This window comes from Bombyx mandarina, chromosome 23 (genome assembly GCF_030267445.1).
Source record: "Bombyx mandarina strain Sakado chromosome 23, ASM3026744v2".
NCBI classification, from domain to species: domain Eukaryota; kingdom Metazoa; phylum Arthropoda; class Insecta; order Lepidoptera; family Bombycidae; genus Bombyx; species Bombyx mandarina.
The window spans coordinates 18777933-18799540 of record NC_143229.1 but is presented as its reverse complement, the minus strand read 5'-3'; the positions used below and the strand labels follow the sequence as shown (position 1 = coordinate 18799540).

Genomic DNA, 21608 nt, shown 5'->3' with positions numbered 1-21608 from the left:
TCCGTCTAAAATACTGTAAAATTTGTAACGTTTTGCGTTATTTAATAAATCTATAAATGCACTATGTGACCCGGTGAACTTTGTTACGCCTTAGAGGCAATAAATGAGCAGACTTTTGATTTTATCAAGATCATTTTTTTATTTGGACAATTAATGTAAATTAAAAAAGGAAGTATTTTAATGATACTTTATTGGCCATGTATTTTAGATGTTATTATTATTATTGTATGTTCTTGTTCTCCCTCAGTCCTTTCACTCGCAATGTTTCGAATCCTAGCTGCATTACGGCTTCGTCGGAAAAGATTTGATCGTGTTTGTCGCGCCATGGCTTTCTTAATGATGACCTATCTCGCCACAATAAGCTAACAGAAAATCGAAACAAGCACATCAACCGATCAACTTCAAAATTCTAGTTATTCTACTATAATTAACTATAGACTACATTACGTTTAGCTGTCAGTTGCGTTTTATTATTCCATATCAGTTGCGTCTTGTTATACCACGTTTTATGTCACGTCCCCGGGAACGTGATAAAAAGAATCCTATGTCCTTCTTCTGGTTCTAAGCTACCTCCCCACAAATTCTCAGCTAAATCAGTTTAGCCGTTCTTGAGTTATAAATAGTGTAACTAACACGACTTTCTTTTTAATGCGTTTAAAGATGTGGCCTGATGTTCCGAATACAAAAATAGATGGCGCTAGCTGTGTCGTCAATTAAACCAGCGTTGATTTTTTTTAGTTAAATCTGTGTAATCACTTGCAATGTTTCTAAGATAAGTATCATTGAATGCTAAATACTGTATGCGAACAAAGTAAATAAATCATGATGTCAAAGTAAAAATGCCTATTGCAACGAGATTGTATAATTTACTGGAAAATACATTTTATTTTTATTTTAAGCTAACACCTTATTTTTCTATGTCTTTCTATGTCTATGGGCTCCTGGAACCACTTAACACCAGGCGGGCTGTGAGCTCGACCCCCCACACAAGCAATAAAATGCCTTTTGATGAATGATACTACAGTAAATACAAGTAAAAAATGTTTTAAGCTGGCATCACGATGAATTGAAGGCACGCTCACTACGATACTATGATAAGAGAAACAGGAAACGACAGTATGACTGACGCATGATAAATAATTATCATTGAAATCATCACTAAGGATTTTAATGGGGAAATTTATTTTGCATTTACACTGATAAAGTAAACATTTTTTTTTTTTTTCGTAATACCTTTTTTTTATTGCTCAGATGGGTAAATGAGCTCATGGCCCATCTGGTGTTAAGTGGTTATCGAAGCTCATAGACATCTACAATGTAAATGCCGCCACACGTCTTGAGACATGAGTTCTAGTGGTCTCCGTTTTTAAAGCACAACGGCTTCGAAGGGTGGGGCACTGTTACACGGCCTTTCTCAAACTTCTTTTTAAAAAAAAACACAAAAACTTTTCACAACTAAACTGTCTTTATCAGACTTCACAATTTTACAACACTATTGTTGACTTCTCAAACTTATGTATGCTCGCGACGGCTTCCAGATTCTAACTTATGTATGCTCGCGACGGCTTCCAGATTCTAACTGGTTTTCAATATGATTTGATTTTACATGAAAGCTAAAAATGATGACTCTAATGGAAAACACAGCGAGCTTGTAAACGAGCTGATTAGGGCAAAGCTGCTTTGTAGAGTAGTGTGTAACAGCACCCTTAGAACCGAAACGCATTGCTGCTTCAAGGTCGCTCAGCGAGCTGCGGGAAGAGCCATGCTCGGGGTTTGTCTGAAGGCATCCGGAATGAGGTTATTCGACAGAGAACTAAAGTGATCGACATAGCTCAAAGAGTCAGCAAGCTGAAGTGGCAGTGGGCTGGCCATATATGGCGTAGAACTGACGATCGCTGGAGCAGACGGGTTCTCGAGTGAAGACTGCGCAGCGGAAGACGTAACGTGGGATGCCCCCTGGCTAGGTGGTGCGATGACCACCGAAGGGTGGCCGGCAAGAAGTGGATGAGGAGAGTCGAAGGCCGGGCTCAGTGATGTCGATTGGGAGAGGCCTTTGTCCAGCAGTGGACGACTGTGGGCTGATGATGATGATGATGATGATGATGAAACACCCAGACAAAAAGCAAAGGATTTATCACACGAATGTTAGCTCGATGCGGGAATCGAACACGCGACCGTCGGCGCAACTGTCAGGGCCCCTGACTACTACACCATCAAGTCAATCATTGCTTCATGCGTTAAGATTTAAGGGTGGGGCAAGGCCAAGTGCTCGAGTTAAAAGCAGACACGGGATAGAACGGACACTTAACCTGTAGACACAGCCCACTGGGTTTCTCGCCGGATCTTCTCAGTGGGTCGCGATTCCGATCCGGTGGTAGATTCTGCGAAGCGCTGCTCTTGCTAGGATCAATGCTAGCAACGTCTTCAGGTTAAAGCCCCGTGAGCTCACATACCCGTTAGGTTACGCTGGCATAACCTCTCAAGGCTACCAGTTTAGGTAGTCTTCGAAGTCATCGTGGCCTAAAGGATAAGACGTCCGGCGCATTCGTATGTAGCGATGCACCGGTGTTCGAATCCCGCAGGCGGTTACCAATTTTCTAATGAATTACGTACTTGACAAATGTTTACAATTGACTTCCGCGGTGAAGGAATAATATCGTGTTATAAAAATCAAACCCGCAAAATTATAATTTGCGTAATTACTGGTGGTAGGACGTCTTGTGAGTCCGCACGGGTAGGTACCAACACCCTGCCTTTTTCTGCCGTGAAGCAGTAATGCGTTTTGGTTTGAAGAATGGGGCAGCCGTTGTAACTATACTGAGACCTTAGAACTCATACCTCAAGGTGGGGGGCGGCATTTACGTTGTAGATGTCTATGGGCTCCAGTAACCTCTTAAGGCCAGGTGGGCTGTGAGCTCGTCCACCCAAATAAGCAATAAGAAAAAGGTACAAAAAAAAACAGACACTGAAGCGATTTCCATAGGTTTCTATGCCTTAAATGTCCTGTCTAAACAAAATACGCAATATTCATTCAATCGTAAAGTCAATGACCTGAGATGCGACAAACAGAGAATATTGTCACATCCTCTCATTGATTGACTCTGGCGGCCGTTCCGATGCTATTTTTTTTTTCTATTCTCATGTGTTGTCCTAGATCAAGTGTTTGTACAAGAAAGTATTACCTGGCCCCATCTCGTTAATTCATTTATTTATAAACCCCACAATACACATTACAAACTATAAAAAAGGTACGCATAAAAAACAACTAATAAAAGATCTAGCTTGTAACATAAGTCATATGTGAACGACTAATCTCTATATTAATACCCAAAACATTATATTAATACCCTTAATATATGTTATAAAATATATATTAATACCTAAAACATTTGTGAAGTACGTATTTCATTAGAAAAATTGGTACTCGCCTGCGGGATTCGACGTGGGTGCATCGCTACACACGAATGCACCGGACGTCTTATCCTTTAGGCCACGACGACTTCATCATAAGCTAGAATCTGATGTTGTACTTTGCAAATTATGTATTCGTACATAATTGGAACTTCTCCAGCGTTGATTATTTATTTATAAGACATATTTTATTTATGTCACTTGCAAAATACAGAAATACAATTTTGTTTTGTTTAGATAGGGTCCGAATGTAAATAATATGTTTTTCTATTGTTTTATTTTATTGGATTATTAGAAATTTTAGGACAATAATTTTAGTTGTTTCTATCTATTCATGTGTTGCGCTAATGCTGGAAACATGTTTTTTTTGTACCTACCTTTAATCACAAATTTAAAGAGAACAAACATTATTTTTTCCTTCTTCAAACGAGGCTTGCGGAGAGTACTTAACGGTAGGCAGCGGCTTGGCTCTGCCTGCTCTTGCTGACGTCCGTGGGCGACGGTAACCACTCACCATCAGGTGGGTATTTTTATTTCCTACAAATTCAATAAATAAAAATTCGAACATTAACAGCTTTCGTTTTCGATACGCGACCCTTTATCGGAACGAATTGTTATATTTTTTTGCGTTCTCCCCTGTTTTCATTGCCTCTGACCTTAAAGAGATAAGAAATCATGACGTTCGGGTTTTGACAAGATCATCAAATTATCAATGTCCGCCGACAAGATTACATACAGTAAAAAAATCGTTTTTAAATACATTAAATATTTACTGTGTGTGTTTGAATCCGATGTTTTTCTGTTGGGGACATCAGGGGGCAGACAAAGTGACAGATGAAAGGGGATTGCATGCAGCAGAGATGCGAATGTTGCGATGGATGTGCGGAGTAACGAGAACGGATAGAATACGGAATGAATATGTTAGAGGAAGTCTGAAAGTGGCACCTGTGACAGAGAAGCTGAGAAGTGCGCGTTTGGGATGGTATGGACATGTGATGCGACGAAATGAAAATGAGGTTGGTAAGAGAATGTTAACTGTGAATGTGGAAGAATATAAAGGAAGAAGTGGACCTAAGAAGAAATGGATGGATTGCGTGAAAGACGATATGTGTAAGAGGGGAGTGAGCGAAGAAATGGTATATGATAGAGGAGTATGGAAGGAGAAAACATGTTGCGCCGACCCCAGGTGACTGGGAGAAGGGCAGGATAATGATGAGCAGGAGGCAGACATGCCCCCGCTTTGGGTCTTGAAGTGGAGCCTCGTTGGCTTCGAAATGATTACTATTTTCATCATCATCATCATCATTTCAGCCTGTCCATTGTCCACTGCTGAACATAGGCCTCTCCAAGTGATCTCCAGTGCGGCCGGTCCGTTGCCACTTGCATCCAATGTGACCCAGCGGTTCTTACCAGGTCGTCGGTCCATCTCGTAGGTGGCCGTCCCACACTGCGCTTACTTTTTACTATTCTATCCGCCAAAAACTAAACACTTTTCGGCGTGATACAGTTAGCCAATGACGGGTGAACTTCTGGTCCACAAATTAGAGCCCCGTGAGCTAACCTAATACTTAGGTTACGCCAGCATAGCCTTCTAAGGTTATCAGGTTACGCAGGAAAAAGAAAAAAGCAAAACAAAAAAAAAAACATTTAATTCCAATAATAATTTTGAAAATCATATATAAAAAAAATCCGATGGTGCATTCGATAGAGTAGGCAGGAGAACACCATTGTCCGTAAAACGAATTTCAACAGATAAAATTTCAAACGAAACTGTCTTTTGTTTGCGCCAATAAAATCAAGGTATGATAGACCACAAGAAAAGGTTTTATGTGTACACCATTGACTGTTATTGCAAAAATATAATAGGTTGGGGAAAAAGTTTCTTCGCATTTTTTTAAAGAAAATTCACAACATTTTCTAATATAGTTCATTTATATTTAACTAAAGTATGTAGGTACCATTTTGTTGGATAAAATAAAATGAGCATAAATAAACATTTAAACATACCGTCTAGGAACGAACCTAACCTAAGTGAGTAACAATATTAATTTACCAAAACAAGCATAAACAATTTTAGGTTTTAGTTTTATTTCACTATTCGCAAACCGGTAATGTAACGCAAAACAGCCGTCAGATATGCCCCGCGTCCGTGCGTCGCCTTAGAATCTGGGCGTCAATTTTTTTTTGATTTCGATACATTGCGCTTAACGCGGCAGCTCTTCACGTGCATTCCTCACAATTATCGTTCCAATGACATCGGCAGCTACGTTAACCGCTGCGACCCGACCTATTAAACGACCTTAAATCAAAACTTCAAGCCTAAGACAACTACAGGCCGCAGCGGCGTGCTGCAACAGATAAAAAAAAAAACAACATATTTACGATAACTCGATAACCCATTTACTAAAGAATAATGTTATAGGTCGCGCGGAGACGTCCAGTCGTGCTCGGACCGCGATCGGGTGTAGACGCACCGCAACGCGCCACGTATCGCAAATCGCAAAATAATGCCAAGCGAAGTTTGGTTTTGAACATGGAAAACCTCAACGGCGACAGGAACACTGCAGTGCCGATGATAACGAAAGACGTTGAGAAGGTCTCAACGCCCGCCCCTGGTGTTGGGAAGGTCTTGATCAGAGAGGACACGGTGCTGACCGTGCCAGGCTGTACTAGCTGCGGGAGAGGCCAGTTCACGTGTTCCGGAGTCCAGAAACAATGGTCGGCGCTCTGCTGGGGACAGCAGTCGGATAAAAAATATTACACGCGTAAGTCACTGTTTTAATTCGTCCGGGAAAGGCCGTTGAGAGCGATAAAGCCTTCCCCCATGTGCCATCATACCCACCACCTTGAGACGCGAGGTCGCATTGACCTCTTCAATATAGCCGCACATGTTATCTGCGAATAAACAGTGGAACTCGCTACGCAGTTAAGGCGAGAATTGGGGGGTAAATTTTAGGTTATTAATACTAAATGCGTATCATTCCGTTATCATATTATTTGGTAGCACCACCCACCACCATGGCAGCGTCAGTAATACGTGGAATCGCTGCGTTGGTCCCACGTATTAACGCCACGTACCACTTCAGCCGCTAAAACTGCGCCCTCCGCGGTATATTCTTAAGTGCCGTCACGAGCCTGAGATGAGACCGGAAATGAGACCTCAACTCTTGACCTAGGAGTGATTCCGATGTGCTTGCTTGGCGACCTTGAGCGACAGACTGGCCCTCATCGAGGCCGTCAACTCGTCCGACTTCGAGGACATTAAAAAACGTCGGTACAAGCATTTAAATAGGAATTAGGCGGACAATTACGGAGTCGGGCAGCTAAATAGAGATGCTGTCGATAATGGAAAAGTTCTTTAGTTGTTACCAAGAAAACCGGAAACACATCCTCGTGCTATCGTCCGGTACCAGCGACACTTTTAGAACTAAGTACATGTTCGGTTTAGTTTCGTTTTTAATTTATGTTATTGTTATTTAAATTATTTCCGACAATTCGAATATCAGTCTTCGTGGCCACACACGACGAAGTATTTATTGCCCTTATAGGCAGATGAGCATACGGCCCATCTGATGGCCAGTGATTACCATCGCCCATGGACGTCAGCAATGCCAGGAACAGTGTCACACCGCTGCCTAGAAAATATACATGCACGTATTTAAGCCCATAACGTGCGAAACAGCCTGATCGAATTCTAAGTCTGACAACGCGACTGGTTCACAAGTGGAACTAACCCATGCATCAGCCCGCTGAGTTTCTCGCCGGATCTTCTCAGCGGGTCGCGATTACGATCCGGTAGTAGATTCATTCGCGAAGCAGCTGCTCTTGAGTTGTTAGGTCTCCTTCGGAGGCGCTCGGGCAGCTGTTAGCAAATCCCACCCCTCCTGGCTGAGACTTTACACGCCCACCCGTCCTGGTAAAACTGGACAGGCCTCCGGGCCACCAGTAAAGCTTCAATCATAAAATATATATTCAATAATAAAAACTAGTGGAAGCGCGGGCGGTATTTAGTCCACACAAACACATTCCCCTATTGTCTTCCTGCATAATGACACTAAAGCAAATACAAATCAATTGACATCAGACGAGATTAGCCACTGTCGTAACTCGAATATATTTTCATGAATTATCGCAAGAATCTGTACTGTAATAATTATTGTAAGAAGAAGTGACTAAAACTGGGATGAGAGAATCAGTATGTAATGTTGAGGTAAATAAAACTTTTTTTTTACCTCGTCATTTTTTTGCAATTTTTTTTTTATTGCTTAGATGGGTGGACGATCTCACAGCCCACCTGGTGTTAAGTGGTTACTGGAGCCCGTAGACATCCACAACGTAAATGCGCCACCCACCTCGAGATATAAGTTCTAAGGTCTCAAGTATAGTTACAACGGGTGCCCCGCCCTTCAAACCGAAACGCATTACTGCTTCACGGCAGAAATAGGCAAGGTGGTGGTACCCACCCGCGCGGACTCACAAGAGGTCCTACCACCAATAAAAAATTATGGTAGACCTAAACAAACCGAAAACCGGTAAACTGATTACCGAATTATTTGATATAAGGAATATTTACTTGTTCCCTTCCGATTTGTTACATCAAGATTGCACTGTATTTCATTCCGAGATAAAATTGTCATCTTCGTCTCCTCTGCGATGATATTCGTGGTTTTCAGAGACGGGCATAGTTTTTAAAAACTTATTCGTCTTGTGGCGGGTAGCCATCATACAATGCAAGATAATTGACAGATGCCTGAATCTCGCTTACGACATTTTCAAGATAAAGCGCATATATACAAGTTCCGAACAACAACGTTCGGACTGTCGCGTCGGTCTACCGAGCAATATCACCCGCTCGGTGGAAGATCTTCCCTTTGTCGTCTTCCCTTTGACCCCAAAGTCTAATCCAGGGGTGAGCAACCTTTTTCATCAATGGGCCAATTTAAATTTTATTTGTTTTTGGCGGATCGCACATAGATTATAACTCTTATTAATAAATTACGAAACTATATCTCTACATATAAAAATGAATTGCTGTTCGTTAGCCTCGCTAAAACTCGAGAACGGCTGGACCGATTTAGCTAATTTTGGTCTTGAATTATTCGTGGAAGTCCAGGGAAGGTTTAAAAGGTGAGAAAATATAAAAAAGCTCGGAATGATATAAAAACAAACAATTTTGTTTTTCATTTGATGTGTCCCCTTGATGTGTCTTTTATTTATCGATTGATGCACTATGAAGTCTGTCGGATCAGCTAGTTTATAATAAATTTTCTTCTTCTTTTTCTCCACCTTCTCCCACTAGGTGGGGTCGGCACAAGTTAATTTTTTTCTTCCATTCTCTTCTATCAGCCGTCAGCTCAACACTCACACCTCTCTCTCTCTCATATCGTCATTCACACACTCTATCCATGTCTTCTCCGGGCGACGTCTTCCCCCATTCCCTTACACTACCGTTTCCATACATCTCCTAGTCACATGCATCTCCTCTTTACGCATCACCTGTCCACACCACGCTAACCGTAAAAATATTAGAATAACAAATATAAAACTAAAAAAAAGTAAAGATTTCTTAAACAAATTTTAATGCAAGAAAAAAAAAACAAAACAAGAAAAGAACAGAGATGAGAAAGTCGATAAAATAAATTCAATTTTAGAAATGCTGGGCGGGTCGCGTGCTTCTTCTCATCCTAGGTCCAATCCATAGGTATTTCTCGACCGGAACTATCCAAGCTGCATACCTACATTTGCGGGTGAATTAACTTACTTTTTTAAATTTACTACAAAAGGTAGGGAGCGAAGGACGCAGAAAAATATTATATTTTCAAAAACAAATCACTTTTGGGGAATTCCCCCAATAATAGCAAAAGATAACTGCAGTTTTAAATAATGTCATGGGAATGGAATGTTACAACAAAAACATAAATTCTATCAAATATTGATTATAAGTTATGCCAAAGAATTCTATTATCCAAACTATTTTCTGATTAAAACATGCGTCGCTGTCCGCATAAAAACCAACCGCGGGCCGTTGTCTGGAGAGCCCTTTACAGAACCTTACTAGACCTTAAACTAGGTTTGAAGGGTAGGCAGGGGTTGTAACTATACTGAGACCTTAGAACATATCTCAAGGTGGGTGACGGCATTTACGTTGTAGATGCCTATAGGCTCCGGCTACCACTTAACATCAGGTGAGCCGTGAGCTCGTCCACCCATATAAGCAATAAAAAAATAAAAATATAGATGGGAAGAAGATATAAAGAAAATAGCACTACAAGTTGGGTTAAAATAGCCCAATCTACCCGCCACCCACCTTGAGATATGAGTTCTAAGGTCTCAGTATAGTTAAAACGGCTGCACCACCCTTCAAACCGAAACGCATTGCTGCTTCACGGCAGAAATAGGCGGGGTGGTGGTGCCTACCCGTGCGGACTCACGCGAGGACCTACATTCCGTGACACAGACATATAGATACAGGACGATCTAATAATAGCTTTATAAAAAGTCCCTTCGAAAATGTTACAATAACTACAATTAATAAGATTCATATTAAAATTTAGAATAGACTAGCCGTACTCGCCCACTTCGCTGGGCATTTAAAATTAACATTATTATTTATTGTCAATATTATTAGGGAGTCCAACACTCATATAAATATTAGCCTATCCATTAAGTACATGTATTTTCTACATGGATACCAAGTTTCAAGTCAATCGGATGCATGGTTCAGTAGTTATAACGGAACATCCGTAAAAACTACTGTAGATTTATATATTATATTCATAGAAAGAATATTAAGCTATTCTATATACTGTAATGTTACGGAATTGTTTTCATCTGGTAATCTAAAAGGACTATTTCTGCCGTGAAGGAGTAATGTGTTTCGGTTTGAAGGGTGGGGCAGCCGTTGTAACTATACTTGGACCTTAGAAGTTATATCTCAAGGTGGGTGGCGCATTTACGCCGTAGATGTCTATGGGCTCCAGTAACTACGTAACCCGAGGGGGGCTGTGAGCTCGTCCACTCATCTAAGCAATAAAAAAAAACTTGTAAAAGTGGGTATTAATAATAAAAAAACACTTGCTCAAATACAATAGATGCAGTTTGTGTAATTAGGTGTGACTTTATTAACACATTGAGTGCGGTACGAGGTCGCATACGCCTCGTCCGTATCGCCCTTGCCGAGAAGAACCTAGACCTTTCTCTCGTGCGTGTGTCGTAACTTATATTTCATTTAGAGGAGAAATGAACATAGTATATTTAAGAGATTTCTATCTACAAAAAAGTTATTAATTTAGTTTTAATTTTACTACGATTTCTTCGTTGTATATTTTGAAAACAAACCAATACACAAAAAAAAAATATAGTTTTAAAAAAAAATGAAAAAATACACGTTTCCATTTTTTTTATTGCTTAGATGGGTGGAACAGCTCACAGCCCACCTGATGTTAAGTGGTTACTGGAGCCCATAGACATCTACAACGTAAATGCGCCAATGCAACGTAAGCCTTGAGATATAAGTCCTAAAGTAGTATAGTTACAACGGCTGCTCCACCCGTCAAACCAAAACGCATTACTGCTTCACGGCAGAAATAGGCGGGACGGTGGTACCTACCCGTACGGACTCACAAGAGGTCCTACCACCAGTAAAGAGACCAATTAAAAATTGTAAATAATTTTTTGTAAAAAAAAGAGTGGAGTCCGCTGTGTCAATAGTTGTATTTTATTGCCAGATATGAGTAAATTAATATTATACTAGTGGTACCCCCGTAGTCGAAATTCGACTATAAATAATTGAAATTATAAGTTTGTACACTACTAAGATTCTATTTTCAAAGACTATTATATTTCTATAATCACAGAAAAAATTTAACAAAGACAAACAGTATTTAGTCTATTCTCAATTTGACAACAGACGTCAAGAACAAAAGTGTGACAATAAATAAATAGTATGCATGCGTGTGTGCGTCAAATACATGGTAGTGTGTGTAATGTTTTTTTTATTGATTTAATGTATTTTTTAGGCATAATTAAAAAATATATTAGCTTTCTGCACTCCTTCTCTATATTTTCTTTAAGTGTGGGAAATTTCATACTCCTCCGTCCGCGCAATTTTCGTAAAAAAGGGATAAAAAGTTTTTCCTTCGCGTATTATAATAATATATAGATAGTAGACTAATATTATAAACGGGAAAGTTTGTAAGAATGTATGGATGCGTGTATGTTACTCTTTCGCGCGAAAGCTAGTGAATGGACATTGATGAAAGTTTGGTGTGCAATATGAAAAGACCTACACTTAGCATTGGCTGGAGGCAGCTTGAGGAAGAGAGAAGAGAGGTACTCTAACGGACAATTCGGAGAGTCGGACAATTCTAAAATATCTTGTCTTTATCAGCCGGGTGGTACTTCCATCTTCCACGGTGGGACTTCCACGGTAAACCAATGCGCAGAGCTAAAATCGGTCGTACCATACGTCATTTCGGATCCTCTCGATCCACTAACGGTGCTTTTAGGTACCTCAAGCACCGGTCATCGTTCTCGTCGAACCCGTCGCTTGCAACGAAGGGCTCGACGAGTAAGTTAATCCTCAGACACCGGCTCCTCCCGATCCAATAACGGTGCTTTTAGTAAACTAACCCATAGGCACAGCCCACTGAGTTTTTCGCCGGATCTTCTCAGTGGGTTGCGTTTCCGATCCGGTGGTAGATTCTGCGAAGCGCGGCTCTTGCTAGGGTTCGTGTTAGCAACGTCGTCAGGTTTGAGCCCCGTGAGCTCACCTACTAGTTAAGGTTCCGCTGAAATAGCCTCTCAAGGCTCTCAGCTTAGGTAGGGAAAAAAAAGTCATACCAGCTTTGCGAGCACAGCTCAGTTCACAGTATTGTTTTTTTTTAAATGGAAAAACTATTGTAATATTATAATTTACAACAATAATTATTGTGAGTTCATCAGACCCATTACCAATTGACCTGTTTGCCTATTACGTTATCTAATTTGTGTATTAACACATTACAAATGTATTATATAGTTTTTGTAATATGAAGTTTCTTACCAAACTTAAGTAATGGACATTAATATTTTGTAGTTTTGTTTGAAATATAAAGAGCGCGCCGCTGTTTAAAATATACTTTTTAAAAAAAAAAAGAGTTTCTACAACAGTCATGGACATAATTTAAAATGTTTTTACGGTTTTGATCTTGTACAAAAATATGGTCAAAATAGCCGGTAGGGAATGGATGCGAAAGGTAAGAGACTGAAATAATGGAGTGTGTAACGGGTAGCCATCATACAACACAAGATATTTGACAGACGCCTGAATCACGCTTACGACATTTTCAAGATAAGCTCACATATATACAAGTTACGAACAACATTCGGACCGTCGGTCTACCGAACAATATCACCCGCTCGGTGGAAGATCCTCCCTTAATTGACGTATACCTACAGATTCTGTAGTACAGAGTACAATTAACTCCGCATTGGTTGAAGAACTTTGGTTTTACAGGTGGTAGGACCTCTTGTGAGTCCGCGCGGGTGGGTACCACCACCCTGCCTATTTCTGCCGTGGAGCAGTAATGCCTTTCGGTTTGAAGGGTGGGGCAGCCGTTGTAACTATACTTGAGACCTTAGAACTTATATCTCAAGGTGGGTGGCGCATTTACGTTGTCGATGTCTATGGGCTCCAGTAACCACTTAACACCAGGTGGGCTGTGAGCTCGTCCACCCAAAGAAGATAAAGAGACTGAAAGAACTTACTGTGTCTTCCGTCTGGGTAGTTCTTAACACCTTTTCATCAGCTTGGTATTTCTGTATGTAACAGAATCTACGAACGTTATTCTCTTAACTTCAAAATGTCCAATTAACTTGATTTTAATACGCTTTTATTAGCTTCAGACGTATGTGTGTATGTAACAGAATCTTTGAACATGATTTTGACCCCCTTCAAAACGTCGGATTAACTCGAAATTTGGTATTCTTATTAAGGACCGATGACAATTCTATATAAAAAAAATTATAAAAAAAAATAAAAAAATAGAAATTCAACTAAAAAATTAAAAATAAATAATCGTTTAAAAAAACTAATAAAATACGCTTTTGTAGAAAATCCAACTATAAAATTGAAAATAAATTTTAATAAATATGAATTAAAAATAGTGTAAGAAAAAATGATTTTATTGTAAAAAAAGCGTGGGGTGCATGGTATCAGTAGTTATAAATATTTTATGAACAGATGCAGATGAATTTTCTTAAAAGCGTATTTTGTTAGTTTTTTTAAACTATTTTTTTTTTACATTCGTTTTCGAGTTATGTATAACGGTTCATATTCAATCGACTTTAACTACATCGATGATTTTAATTACATTTCGCTCAAATTTTTTTTCTTATTTTTTTTTTTAAATTATTTTTCTTAATAATAATGTATGTTCATATCGTAAACACGATCATACGATTTCGTTTACATGAACCTAAAGGTCAGGCTGAGAGATAATTGCGAGATAATTCTTATTTTGTGAGCCGGCGAAGTTTTTTAAATGGATCGATATGGGAATTTGGAAGCGATTTTTGGGTAGGCTACGAGACACTTTCCCCCCTTTGCCTTTTCATGGGTTCTGTCTCATGCGAAGTTCGGACGCGGGTTATTGAGCGACAGGAGGTTTTAGTCAGTTCGACTCCGACTCCCCGCCCCGCTCTTCGTCCCCAGGGGAGGGCGGAAGTCCGGCGATTTCCTCCAAGGCTACGAGAACGCGATATTCTATGTACTGGCCATATGCAGTGGCGTGCTGTGTAGGTTGCGAGTTCCACTCAGCCCACTGAGTTTCTCGTCGGATCTTCTCAGTGGGTTGCGTTTCCAATCCAGTGATAGACTCTGCGAAGCGCTACTTTTGCTAGGGCTAATGTTTTGCCGTATTGCTGAGGCTAAAGTATAAGTGAAATTTATTTCGTAATAAACGCAATACAGCGAAATCCAATTGCTCTTACTTTGTTAATTTTTGGTATTAGCATAGCCAGCCACGTGTTATTTTGAAACAAAAACTTTAGTAACAGCAACGTGTGGCTGGGTCTGCTAGTAATAGATATAACTAGCAGTACCCGTCCGCTTCGCTGGGCATTTAAAATGAATATTATTATTTCTCACCCCCACAAAGATTCTCATCATTAATGCCCCCGCAACTGGTGTAGGGAGTCCAACACTCATATAAATATTAGCCTATCCATTAAGTACATATATTTTCTACATGGATACCAAGTTTCAAGTCAATCGGATGCACGGTTCAGTAGTTATAACGGAACATCCGTAAAAACCACTGTAGATTTATATATTAGTATATATTAAACGTCGAATGAAAGTTAATGGCTCCTCATTTTGTTGCAGTGCTAGTCGTTCTGTCGACAACCTTCGTTCTGAGTTTGATCGGGACGATATTCTCGTGCTTCACAAACACAATCAACGATGCTATCTTATCTGTGAGTATACCAAACACCAACTGTTAACACATCCTTACAGATGCCATAACTCTTGCATTAGACGCCTTCAGTCCTAACACTAGGAGCAGGCTTAGGGACCCCGGTAACCGTACTCGGCGAACTCGACAAAAACCGTTCGACGTGCAACCTAACCCATACATCAGCTCGCTAAGTTTCTCGCCGGATGTTATCAGCAGGTCGCGATTCCGATCCAATAGTAGATGCATTCACGAAGCAGCTGCTCTTGAGTTTTTAGGTCTCTTTTGGCGCTGGGGCAGCTGTTGGAAAATCCCAGCCCTCCCAGCTGAGCCTTTGCTCGCCCACTTTTCCTGGTGAAACTGGAAATGACCCATAGTGTAAGCACAGCGAGACTTGGCAGCTGAGACGAGGCTCTATTTGAAGGCCCACTGAAAGAGCAATGTAGAATTTGGCTTTGAAATTGATTCAGTAATGACAGGATTCGCATGATAACATGATATGGCCTAAAGAATTGCAAGATTCTAGAGGCAAAGCACATCGCTCATAGAGCAAATAACCGGTGGGGTCGAAAAGCTCTTGAATGGCAACCGCATACCGTAAAACGTAACATAAGCTTTCCAATATTTGAACTGACGACCTGTTGAAGCTCTCGGGAATTGTACAGGCAGCTTTTTTTCCTACCTAAGCTGATAGCCTTGAGAAGCTATTTCCGCGTAACCTTAACTAGACTAGAAACCTGACGACGTTGCTAACACGAACCCTAGCAAGAGCCGTGCTTCGCTTAATCTACCACCGGATCGGAAACGCGACCCGCTGAGAAGATCACAGGCAGCGCAGGGTCGTCGTAGCGAGTGGACCTCTGTGGGCTAATAGATATAAAAAGTTTGTTAGTTTGAATTTCGTGTAACGCCTGTACTAATGGTTTGTCCAGAACATGATAATCCGGAACAACTCAATGGCTTTTTCGTTGTGGGAGCACCCGACCGTCGAGCCACTGATGAAGGTATACCTCTTCAACTACACGAACTGGGAGCAAGTGAGGGATGGCGATGAAAAGAAGCTACACGTCGAAGAAGTAGGACCATATGTTTATTCGTAAGTTAATGTTTTCTGTGCATACACATAATATTCTCATATTAGATCAGTTATTTGTTATTATTTATTTACATGATTTATTTATAAACGTGACAGTGTGTTTGTTTGCCCTTCATTACGAGGGCGGCACTGAAAATTTCGGAAATTAACGAAGTGACACAAGATTACTATTTAAAAATGTATTTATTGCTTTTCGAAGTATTCTCCGCGAAATTTGACACATTTTTCCATACGATGGAACCAATCATTGAAACAAAAATTCCATTCGGAAGTTGGGGTCTCCAAAATGGCCGTTTTGTAGGCGTCCACAGCTTCTTCAGGTGATGAAAATCTCTGTCCACGCAATTTATTCTTTATTTTAGGGAAAGTATAGAAATCATTAGGGCTTAGGTCGGGGCTGTACGGCGGATGGTCTAATAATTTTATGTTTTCTTGCTCTAAAAACTCTTTTGTTCTGTGCGCGGTGTGAGAACTCGCATTGTTGTGATGTCGATGATGCGGCGGTTGCAGTTCTCTTTACGGAGTTCAGAAACGACCTGTGGCAAACAAATGCTAGCATACCATTCTGCATTAACCGTTCTTTGTCCCTCAAGAGGAATAGTCGTAAGATGGCCGGTTTTGGAGACAAACGTGGCCACCATTTTTTTTGCAACACTCCGTGAACGAACAATTTTTGTTGGCTTTAACTCATTTTCGAACACCCAAACTCGTGACTGGTTTTTTGTTTCGGGTTCGTACGCGTATATCCAGGATTCGTCACCTGATACAATGTTGTATTTGTGTAGCATTTGAGGATCCTGCGTGGAATCTTTCGAGAGTTCTGACGCACCAAGTAACGCGAGCCGCTTTTTGCTCTTCACAGAGCTAATGCGGTATCCATCGGGAAAACAACTTTTTTACACCTAATTGCTTATGCAAGATTATTTGTTTTTGACTCATGCCAATGTCTAAAGTTGCCTGAATTTCGCGGTATGTCACATGTCGATCTTCCTCAATCAGCTTACGCACAGCATCAACGTTTTCTTGGGTGACTGCAGTTTTTGGACGACCTTGACGGGGATCATCACTGAGTTTGACACGTCCACGTTGAAACTCAGCAAACCAGCGATAAATTGTGGTTTTGGATGGGGCTTCATCACCAAATGCAGAAATCATCCGGTCAACACACTGTTTTTGTGTTAAACCACTTCGAAAGTCATAATAAATCATCGCTCTTGAATTTTCTCGAGTCAATTCCATTTTCTCAACGACTAAACAAGTTTGACAAAACCTCACGACAAGACCGAGATTTTTTTTTTAAATAAATAAATGGTATTCGATTTTTAAAACCAAGGAGTTTTCAATTAAAAATATTTTAATATGACAGGAACAGTGGAAATATTCCATTCCCGATACTTTTAGTGCAGCCTAGTAAACATCGAAATGATGCTTCGTTTACAACTTAACATGGTTTCAGGTTTTAACGAATTTAATCATCTCCTTTTTATCATCTCACCTCCCACCATCGGAGCAGAGTTCATCCATATTATCTGGAACCGCTGCGTTCATCGACAGTGCGTTTCCAGAAGTCTTTTTTGCCACGTACCATCGGCTATGGAATGAGCTCCCCTCCACGGTGTTTCCCGAGCGCTATGACATGTTCTTCTTCAAACGAGACTTGTGGAGAGTATTAAGCGGTAGGCAGCGGCTTGGCTCTACCCCTGGCATTGTTGACGTCCATGGGCGACGGTGACCACTCACCATCAGAGCCGTATGCTCGTCTGCCTACAAGGGCAATAAAACAAATAGAGATCCTTAGGTCCGGCTCGCGTATTTCATGCAAAAACTTTTAATTTACTTTGGTTTACTGTGGGCCTGTAAAAAACACACTATTATTTGCAATAAATAAAATATCATATCAACCTAACACAAATAAACGTTAAATTTTATTCACTCCAGTTTTTTTTTATTGTCCATGTAGGCAGACGAGCACACGGCCCACCTGATTGTGAGTGGTTACCGTCGCCCATGGACTTCAGCAATGCCAGGGGCAGATCCAAACCGCTGCCTACCAAATCCACTTGATCCACTTGGTTTAATTAATCCTTGCATGTTACAAGCAAAGCTCATATTACAAACACTATGGGCTAAGAATATCACATGGGATGACCAGTTACCTGCCGAAGTTCAGTCACAATGGCATGATTTTATTAAATACGGCCCGCGTATTTCTCGTGACAAACAAAATACTGTTTTTTTCTTCAACGCTATCTATATTATAGATTAACCTCCCGCTGTGCTTATCGTTTCGTGTTTTATGGATTCAATAAAATAGGCAATATTCGTACGGAATAATAATGATAAGCAATTTTCGTTTTTTGCCTAACATCAAGTACAAGCTAGCAACATCGAGGGGTTAGGCTAGCTTTAGCTAAATGGGAGCTCACGGAGTTCACCCTTGAAGACTTTGCTAACATTAGCCAATTGTCGTGACGAGCAAACACTAAATGGAAGCTCGTTTTAGGGTGTGACGTCTAAGAACGCACATTTTTATGATGCGTAAGACGGAACGCACGAGAGGTGAAAAAAAAGAAGATAGTCTGTGACACGGGACCTCTTTACCGCCGAAAATACATAAGACGAAAAAAATATAATGTGTGTAACTTAGAACTGTGTAAGCCGCTGCAACAATAAAACTACTATTGTTTCAACTGTGGTGTTAATTACGAGTGATCCAAAAACACGATTTTCCCGCGAAATAAAGTAGGGGCTCCATACTTCCTCAAGGCTTTCGCTGCCAAATAAATAAGTATTACTTATTAATACCTATGTATATTTTCGTTACGCCAAGAAGACGTTTTTTTTAAGTGAAAGTTCTCTACACGCGTTGAGAGTAAAATTGAACTAGCGACAGATTCGTTACGGCTCGAGAGAAAAGATACAATTTACGACGAGCGAGAGTGAGAAAATAGACAGAGCGTCTCGCGAACCACTCGACCGTGGAGAGAGGGAAAGGACAAAGCGAGCTAGGTCGTTTCTCTTATACACAGCGTTCCCTATTACTAGAGCAATTTGATTTAAAGATGAAAAATGAAGAAAACCACAATACTAGACATCGCAAAAGAAGTTTCACTTCTATCACGTGCACGAAGTTAATGGGCACCTTTTTTTTTATTAAATTAACATATTTTTTCCAGAAACTAAATTCCGTATTTGTACATAGAATTATTTATTTCTAACTATTGGCTTGGTTTCATATTGAACTATACCTGCTCCTAATGGTAGATCTGCTATTGACGGTATTGGTGAATCGGGTGGATTTGTAATGACGCGTCTAGGGCATCGATGGTAACCGGCTCCTGCGTATTTTTTTATTATTATTGCTTAGATGGATAGGCGAGCTCACATCCAACCTGGTGTTAAGTGGTCACTAAAGTCCATAGACATCTACAACGTAAATGCCGCCACCCACCTTAAGATATAAGTTCTAAGGTCTGAGATTAGTTACAACGGCTGCCCCGCCCTTCAATCCGAAACGCATTACTGCTTCACAGCTGTAATAGGCAGGGCGGTGGTACCTACCCATGCGGACTCACAAAAGGTCCTACCGCCAGTATTATACGGCTTTAATTGCGTGATGATCATGCTGAGATTCATTTGAGATACAAGGTAGGTCCTACTCCTTTGAGGAGTGTCTAAATAAAAAAGTAAATTTCGATTCGGAGGAGTCAGTCGGGTCGTCCTTGTCTACAACTTTATCACGTCAATAATTATTAGTATTACCATCGCGGTATACATTTTATCTATGTAGGGTCTAACTAGAAGAGTACCGTCATTTCTTCATACACAGCACATGCTACCCTCGCGCTGGGCTTGTGGGTTTTTAGTGATAGCTTTCTGCCCACAACTGGACACTTTCACCTTGTCCCCCCTCCATGCAAGACCCCCTTACCTCTACCTACCGCAGTTTCCAAACAGTACCGACCATTAGAAAAACACGTCCCACGAAAACGGCTACTTCTGTCGTCCTAGATAATTTCGTTAGAAAAATCGAGAACACATTTCGACGTTTCAGATAACGGCCCGCAATATGATAGATAGTGTTGTTATCATGAAAAAAAACCAAAGAGATTTAACGAGTATTTTATTGAATTCATTATTAGCAGCATCATCGGCCCACAGATGTCAACCGTTGGACACAGGCCTCGTCCAAGATCCGCAATTATTATTATTAATTGTAAAGAAATAATGTAATTGTTCACAGCTAGACGATTTAATTTTCAAAGCTCCCAATACACCCAAAATAATCCATTACTGTGTCATTGGAGCTTCAGGCTTTTGTATAATTCTTGCTTCTGTGATACAGCACCCAACAATTAATACTGCACATCGACTTTTGGAAAGAGTGAAATAGATTAATTACGGCTTCGTCCAGCGCTATCTCTATCGCACGAAACGCGAACAATCCGCCATCAATACGTCAAGCACGGAAATCTATCGAATTCGTAATGTAAATGTATCGAGTTGTCGATACGAAAACGGATTGTTACATAAGACGGTAGTAGTACTCGACAGCCACCCGCAGAGATTTACGTCACCGCATGTCAAAACGATGCTCTCGATCTATGAAGTCGTCGTGGCCTAAAGGATAAGACGTCCGGTGCATTCGTGTGTAGCGATGCAACGGTGTTCGAATCCCGCAGGCGGGTACCAATTTTTCTAATGAAATACGTACTTAATAAATGTTCACGATTGACTTCCACGGTGAAGGAATAACATCGTTTATTAAAAATCAAACCCGCGTTAATTAATTTTGCGTAATTACTGGTGGTAGGACCTCTTGTGAGTCCGCACGGGTAGGTATAACCACCCTGGCTATTTCTGCCGTGAAGAAGTATTTCGTTTCGGTTTGAAGGGTGTGGCAGCCGTTGTAACTATACTGAGACCTTAGAACTTATATCTCAAGGTGGGTGGCGCATTTACGTTGTAGATGTCTATGGGCTCCAGTAACCACTTAGAACCAGATGGGCCTCGTCCACACCTCGTCCACACATCTAATCAAGAATAAAAAACAAAAAAAAACAAATTCTTGTCAAGTCTCTATCTTAGTCTGTGTCTAGTCGTTGTAGGTCTTATGTCCTGTCAAAGGGGTTGCACGCCACGACAACGGTAGGCGCACACTTGAAATCCAATGGCATGTTCCCTATGCCGTCTCACCGTTGTTTCAAACCACAATTTAATCCCTCATTGATATGTCCGTTCCAGTAGTAGATTTATTCGCGAAACAGCTGTTTTGGAATTAGGTCTTTAGAGGCCCTCGGGTATCCGTTAGCAAATCCCACCGCTCCTAACTGAGCCTTTGCTCGCCTATCTGTCCTGGTGAAACTGGAAAGACCTCCGGGCCACCAGTAATCAATTTACTGTCCCTTCCACGTCACTGTCCAGTTTACAAATATGACGTGGTTCGCTTTAAAGATAGAGGATTTATCTATCATATCTACGAGGAATCCGATTGCAATCGTCAAAACAAGACAAACTGTCAGACAACTGTGACGTCATTTTCTGGTAAGCAACCACGTAATCATTCAAACTATGAGCGCAATGTAAACAACACGTTATCGAATGACGCGCAATGGAATCGTCGGAGTTATAACTGGGTCTTTAGAACTAAGGTGCCGATCATTGGG

General features: G+C 40.7%; 1 protein-coding gene across 1 annotated transcript in view; it reads left to right on the top strand.

Annotated features, from left to right (window-relative positions):
- Nucleotides 1–5828: 5828 nt before the first annotated feature.
- LOC114249789 (lysosome membrane protein 2) overlaps nucleotides 5829–21608 on the top strand; it is a 35366-nt gene continuing 19586 nt past the window's right edge. Inside the window, exons 1-3 of the mRNA XM_028183492.2 lie at nucleotides 5829–6176; nucleotides 14777–14868; nucleotides 15779–15942. Of these exons, the coding sequence (XP_028039293.2) occupies nucleotides 5945–6176; nucleotides 14777–14868; nucleotides 15779–15942 (488 nt within the window). The 5' untranslated portion in view covers nucleotides 5829–5944. The remainder of the gene's footprint in view (nucleotides 6177–14776; nucleotides 14869–15778; nucleotides 15943–21608) is intronic.